Source organism: Diabrotica virgifera, chromosome 4 (genome assembly GCF_917563875.1).
Source record: "Diabrotica virgifera virgifera chromosome 4, PGI_DIABVI_V3a".
NCBI lineage: Eukaryota > Metazoa > Arthropoda > Insecta > Coleoptera > Chrysomelidae > Diabrotica > Diabrotica virgifera.
Genome location: NC_065446.1, coordinates 215,952,412 through 215,959,898, shown reverse-complemented (window position 1 = coordinate 215,959,898; position 7,487 = coordinate 215,952,412). Strand labels below are relative to the sequence as shown.

The 7,487-nt window shown below is 34.2% G+C and overlaps 1 protein-coding gene across 1 annotated transcript; it reads right to left on the bottom strand.

Annotated features, from left to right (window-relative positions):
- Nucleotides 1–3,648: 3,648 nt before the first annotated feature.
- LOC126883805 (uncharacterized) lies at nt 3,649–7,116 on the bottom strand. Its single transcript, XM_050649475.1, has 2 exons — nt 6,217–7,116; nt 3,649–3,786 (listed from the first exon to the last, which is right to left on the bottom strand). The coding sequence occupies exons 1-2, from the start codon at nt 7,114–7,116 to the stop codon at nt 3,649–3,651; spliced, it is 1,038 nt and encodes a 345-aa protein (XP_050505432.1).
- Between the last annotated feature and the right edge of the window lie 371 nt (nt 7,117–7,487).

The following is a 7,487-nucleotide window of genomic DNA, read 5'->3' as shown; positions in this document are numbered from 1 at the left end:
TCGTTTGAGGGATATCGCCAGTGCTCATAGTTACATCTACGCAAGACTCTGCGCTCCGTCCTCAACAACCTCTCTTGTTTTTGTCTTGAGCAAAGAGAGTAGATACATGATTTGTACTCCATGACGGGTCGAATAAAGGTCTTGTAAGTGTGAATGAGAGTCTTCTTGTGTGTCTTGCCAATTTTTCCCGAGAGAGCGTTGAGAAGTCTGGCCCTGTTCCTTACCCTATCTAAAGTTGCCTTTAGATCTGCGTCCCAGTTGAGAGTCCTGGTAAACAGTACTCCCAAATAGTTCACAGTCGGGCTAACAACAAGCCTTTCTCCCAACAAACTCAGAGGATATTGGTCGTCTTCATTGCGAATGATTCTATTTGACACAGTAGGGGCGCGAAACACAATTGTTGTTGTTTTGTTCGCGTTGAGCGTGACTCTCCACTTACAACACCATTCGCCGACACCGTCCAACAGAGCCTGTGCTCTTCTGAAGAGGAGTCTTGGGTTGTATCGAGAGGTAGTTGAGAGCAGAGAATTTCGATAGGAAATCCACCTCCTTTTATACCCAGATTTCTTTTGTTCTGGGGATTATGACGTAGGAGATGGATTTTCCCCAAGTAATCGAACCAATGGCATTTTGAGGTTTTGGTCAGAGATGTTCTCAGCGCGCTGATTGGCCGAATACTAACCCGCGTCTGAGGACAAATCCAGGGGCAATACGCAATACGTTTCAACAAAATGTTTATATTACGTGCAATTATTGTCGGCACATATTTATCCCCTCTTATTGCTACAATCAATTTTTTTCTCATCAGAATATCTTTGGGAAACCTGTGTCCTGATGTTCTCGATGAGCACAAAGGTACAGCACATGAGGCATTTTATTTTCTCAAATTAAATTCACACATAGATTGATTTCACATCGATTGATTTGACGAATTGACGTAAGTTGACTTGACCTCCAACTACACAAATGCCACCTACGTTGAGCTTTCCAGATTAGCTGCCATTCTTGTTAGCTCGTCCCAAAATGTATCTTTTACTGCTGAGTTCTCGTCTTCGCTTGGTCAATATACAGCTAATATTGTGCAGTTTTCTCCGTATATGCCTGTCAATTCTACTTTTAATATTCTTTCGTTAATTGTCTCCCACGTGTAGAAAGTTGAAAAAAAAAATAACTTGGGTGTTAATTTGATTATCTTTACATTCATTTTTTGAATGTAAATATTGTACTGAAATATTTATATTATAGTCAGTTTCATTTTTAGATTATCTCCAAGACACCAAAATGGAAATCATGGAAGCACTACCTGAACATTCATCGTACGAAGCAAACATTCATGCTGAAGGAAAAACATTAACTAAATACATGAACGAAAGACCTTACAAATGTGAAATTTGTTTTAAGCAGTTTAGTGAAGCAAGTCGTTTAGAAATACATTTGAGAGTGCACACTGAGGAAAAACCTCACAGGTGTGAAATTTGTTTTAAGCAGTTTAGTAAAGTAGGTAATTTAAAAGTACATTCGAGAGTGCACACTGGAGAAAAACCGTACAGGTGTGAAATTTGTTTTAAGAAATTTTGTGATTTAAGTACTTTAAAAACACATTTGAGAGTGCACACTGGAGAAAAACCTCACAAGTGTGAAATTTGTTTTGAGCAGTTTACTTCGTTAAGTCATTTGAAATACCATTTGAGAGTGCACACTGGAGAAAAACCTCACAAGTGTGAAATTTGTTTGAAGCAGTTTAGTCTAGCAGTTAATTTAAAACAACATTTGAGAGTGCACACTGGAGAAAAACCTCACAAGTGTGAAATTTGTTTTACGCAGTTTAGTCAAGCAGGTAATTTAAAAGAACATATGAGAGTGCACACTGGAGAAAAACCTCACAAGTGTAAAATTTGTTCTAAACAGTTTAGTCAAGCAAATCATTTAAAAACACATTTGAGAGTGCACACTGGAGAAAAACATCACAAGTGTGAAATTTGTTTTAAACAATTTTCTCACACAAGTAATTTAAAAAGACATTTGTTAGTGCACAGTGGAGACAAACCTCACAAGTGTGAAATTTGTTCCAAGCAATTTAGTCAACCAGGTAATTTAAAAAAACATTTGAGAGTGCACACTGCAGACAATCCTTCTTCTTCTTTAAGTGCCAACTCCGTGACGAATGTTGGCAATCATCATGGCTATTCTGACCTTCGAGGGAGTTGTTCTATACAGTTGCCTTGAGCTGCAACCAAACAATTCTCTCAGGTTCATCAACCAAGAAACACGTCTCCTTCCTAAGTTTCTCATACCCTCCCTTTTTCCTTAAATTATGAGTCTCAAGATGTATCTTTCGTCTCTCGTCACATGTCCGATACATTGCAATTTCATTTCTTTTATTGTGTTTTTCATTTGCCTCTTTCTCTGCCTATTCTCCTTAACACTTCTATATTCGTGACTCTACCCATGAAATCTTTAACACTCTTCTAAATGTCCACATTTCAAACGCGTTAAGGGAGGGGTATGGTTTGAAGTATTTAATTTTTATTATTTCAAATAAAATTGCATATTTTCAAGAATACTCTCTGAAAATTTCAGATTGATCGGAGTAAAATTACTAGAGATACAGCATGTTGAATATCACTACTTTCGACTCACTTCGCTGCGGCTTCGCGCCGGCATGCTTGAGCGTAGTGAGAAACGTTAAACCGTTGGCTGATAAATATACTGGAAGATACGAAACTAAATGAGCGTTTATGTACGACATCAGTGGTTTTAGAAATAGATGGCGTTAGCAGCTTTCTAGGTACGAGATTGAATTTACCTTAGACAACGATGAGACGTACTCAGGTAGCTTTGGTTATCGGAATTTGGGGTCGGTCGGGTCGATCGGATTACAGTAAAAAATATTTATTTCTTTTGATGCCTTTAAATTTGAGTTCTCATTCAACGATAACAATGGCGATCTTTAAAATAATTATTGGAGTGTACCTATGTATTACTTTCTAAACTCGTTTTTAAATTAGCAAGAATAATTGTGTTGTAATTTGTATTTTAATTTGAATTCTTGAAACAAATCATTGAATATTCTAAAGTTTATTTAATAATTTTATATAATATATATAATATAATTTATTTAATAAAAAATTTATTTAACGAGAAAAATACTCACTGGGTGATTTTAGATATTGTACATTTCTTATTTGCCTCATAATCTCGATAAAAAATTAGGTAGTTATTTTCGTTAATTACAGTCTCTTCTGATGATTGTATATTTTGTTTGGAGATATTGCAACCGTATTTACTTAAATGAAATTGACTTAGTAACCCGCTCGGCCACTTTAAACTCTTCGAGAGAAAAATGGTAAGGACTTGTAAATTGTTGCAATCGCGATTTCCTACAATTTCTTCCAAGTTTTTTCGTGCGGTCGATATTTTCCGAGTTAGGGGGAAAATAGTGACTAAGTATAATTATTGAATTATTTATTATTAACTTTACTTCTTAAAGGTGCCGTGTATTTCTGCGTAGGCGTCCACCGTGCATTGTATTGTCAGGTGAGATATTAGATAGTCACGATTACATTATTCTATTAAGAGTAATTTCATTAATATCATTTGGCGAATATTGCCCAGCCATGACATCTTTTTCTAGACCTCTCTTACCCTCTATGTTTTCTTCGAGTTCCAGTTGCCGACAAGTATATCTTTCTCCTCGCAATATGTCCCTAAGTATGCCCATGATATTTTAAGCATTCGGTGCAGGCACCTCATTTCAAAGACTTCAAGTTTGTTAGTGGAGCTGGCCTTTATTATCCATGATTTCATTCCATACAAGAAAACAAGCCAAACGTAACACTTTAGCGTATTGTATCTCAGGTTGAAACCCAAATTTCAGTGAACAGTCATAAGAGTTTGGAAGTCGACATCCCATTGTTTATGAGAGATATTTTTCATTAAGTTGAGCCCGTTTGAGCTGACAGTCGGAGTGAGTGTAAATTGTCTTACCAAGATAGACGATTATCCAGTTTTATTCCCAAGAAGTTAATCAATTCTGAATAATTTATTGTAAACTCTTTAGGACCTACTTATTAACTTTTGCTCTCAGAACGAATTTCGAATAAACAATACGTTCTTCAGACACAAAGATCAACAAAAATATACATTCAAAAATACAAGAGCACACAGATCCGATATTGATTATATATTGACAAACAGAAACATCCATCATTCTCAAGTACTAGACATAAGATGTTTAAGTGCAGCTAATATCGGAAGTGATCACAACCTAGTACTTGGAAAAATCAGAATACATCTACAAAAAAAAAAACAGGAAAAAAGACCCTATTGAATGTGAGACAAGAATAAAGGTAGAACAGCTACAAGACTTGTCAACACGAGATCTATACCAGAGAAGACTATAAAAAGTACTCAACGAAAACTACATAACACCAGATGAAGACTTAGAAGAAAGTTGGAGGAAGATTAGAGATAATATCAAAATGACAACAACGGACGCCCTTGGAGAACGTAAGATAAGTAAACATATACGAAAGAAAAGGAGAACACCATGGATCTGTAAAAAAATAAAAATAAAATGCCAAGAAAAAAAGAAAATCTAGCTAGAATACAAATTCAAAAGAACGAGACAAACATATGAAGAATATAAAAGAGTTTGAAATTAGTTAAACTCAATAGTAAGAAGGAAGAAAACAGAACATTGGTAAGCATTTTCAAAAGAGATGTAACACGACTTATACGGGATGCAAAAAGAAATGTGGAAAATGATAAGAGGTCAAACAGCAGAGATGAAAGAATTGATAGAAGTAAAACATATTGATACAAATACATGGACAACTCCAAGACCTTGACTTGAAGCATCTGTTTGTATTTCTATAGGCAAATTTTCATCAAATATTTTCAAAATCGGTTTATTTGTTACTAAAGTTTTTAAAGTATCCAATTCTTGTTAATGAACATCTAACCATTCAAAATTTATGTCATTTCTTGTCAGATTTCTCATCCCAGAAGTTAACTGTGACAAATTAGGGATAAATTTTGAAAAAAATTTAAAAAGACCAAGAATTCTCAACAAATCTTTTTTATTTAATGGTGTTTCAATAGCTTACACTGCCTCTATATTTTTTTGTGAAGGTTTAATCCCTTGTTTTGATATGTTTTGACCCAAAAAATTAACTTCCGACATTTTATACTGTTATCGAAATTGAATTTTACATTATATTTTAAAGCTTTTTCAAGGACTTTTTTAAATGCAACATCATGATCTTGCTGATTAGAGCCATAATAATGTCATCATAATAAATACTTACATTGGGAATATCTCCAAAAATTTCCATATTTTTACGTTGAAATATCTCTGGAATGCTACTTAGGCCAAAGGGCACTCTGTGAAATTTGTACCTTCCGAATGGAGTATTAAATGTGCAGAGATCTGAACCTTTTTCAGTTAATTGGACCTGCCAAAAACCATCATTCATGTCTATTACTGAAAAAATTGTTTTTCCTTCTAACTTAGAGAGGATTTCGTCACATCTGGGAATAACATAGTGCTCTCTACAAATATATTTGTTTATTGGTTTTGGATCCAAACAAAGACGAAGGGACACATTAGGTTTTTCTACAATCATTAGCGAATTTACCCATTCCGTAGGATAATCAACTTTAGATATTATACTTTTCTGTTCAAGATCATCTAGTGATTTTTTCAACCTGTCATGCAAGGCTAATGGGACCTTCCTCTATGTTTGGATCGCAGGTACAGCATTATCTTTTAATTTTATATCTACTAAACCTGGCATGCAACCCAAACCTCCAAAAAGATCTTTAAAGTTAGAGTACAACTCCTCTCCATTTTTAGGCAGCAGTTCATTTTCATTAAAAATTTTCGTATGTACAGAATTTATTCGAGAAATCATATTAAAATCTATACAATCATTTAATCCTAATAAAGGTTCTGAATCAAGATCCACTATTAAAAATTTTATGTTCTTAAAAGTATCCTTATACAAACATTTTAAGGTTATATGACCTACAGGCTACAGGCTTTGATTTAAAATTGCCATATGAAATTATGGTCATGGTTGTCGGTAATATTTTTGACTCACTAATATTAAGGTTCTTAAAAAATTTTAGTGGCAAAATACTTGATTCAGCCCCTGTATCTAATTTGAATCTTATATTTATATTATTCACCTGAATATTTTCATACCAACTTACTTTATTTGAGTCTTGTTTTTGTTCAAAAATAAATATTGACTCTTCTTCAATCTTTTCGTCATTGTTATCAAAACCATCGACCTCAGTTTCGACACAGTTTGTTTCTTGAATTTTTACATTTTTTTGTACCTCAGATGCCTTTTTTCCCTGTTCATTTGACGAGCTTGGTTGCTCATCATTTCTCTGCTTATTTTTCCAGAAACAAAGGTTAGAAAAGTGTCCTTTTCTATTGCAAATCTCACAGGTTTGGTTATATGCAGGGCACTTTCTCACCTCATGCTTTGTATCGCACCGTATACAGTTTCTTGTAAACTTAAATTTAACTGCGTTTATTTCTTCTGTTTCTTCTTTTGTATTTAACAGTTCGACATGCTTTAAGGTCACCTCTATGCTCCTACAATATTCTTGCATTTTGTCCAGAGTCACGGTTGTCTCTCTCAGCAAATGTCTCTGAACTTGTTTATCAAGCACGCCCAAGACCATCCTATCTTTAATCATTCGATCTGCATAACTTTGCTTGCAATTGTCTTTCTCACAAATAAATCCACAATTTGCAGCTTGCTTCTTAAGTTCTGTTAAAAATGAATCAATGCCCTGACCTTCTTTTTGCTGGATATTATTAAACTTGAAGGTTTCCATACAAATATTTTGTTTGGGCAGAAAGTGGTTATCAAAACAAGATATAACATCATCAAAATTGTCTCTTTTGTTTTCGGGAAATGTGTTGAAAATATCCAGACAACTTTCACCAAGGATATTCAGCAACAATGCCACTTTTATTTTCTCTGCAGCCTCGCTTCTTCCAGAAGCCAACAAAAAGATTTCAAATTTTTGTTTCCACTTTGTCCAACCTTGTGGTTCATTCACGTTGAAGGATTCAGGAGGCTTAGAATACTCCATTGTAGGTACTGTTTTGCAATTTTGTATATTTTTATCGATTTTGTAGTCTCAAATTTTGGAGGGAAACGAACCTGCAACTTCCCTGCCTTTTTCCTTTCAATCCAATGGCTTTAAATCACTTCTGACACCATGTTTTGCTTTCATGTAGTGTTATTTTTTTACTTACTTATATTTCAAATAAAAACTACTTTATTTAATTATGGTTTTTATTAATTTTTATCTTCAAAGTACAAATTTTTATTACATCGTGACTGTCATTTTGTATTCAGTGTCGCCAACATAAAAATATCAAAATAACCTATAAAAGATAACAGTAGGTACCAACTTAAAATTACAAAGAACAAATCAGAGATATAACTAAAAAGGAGAAC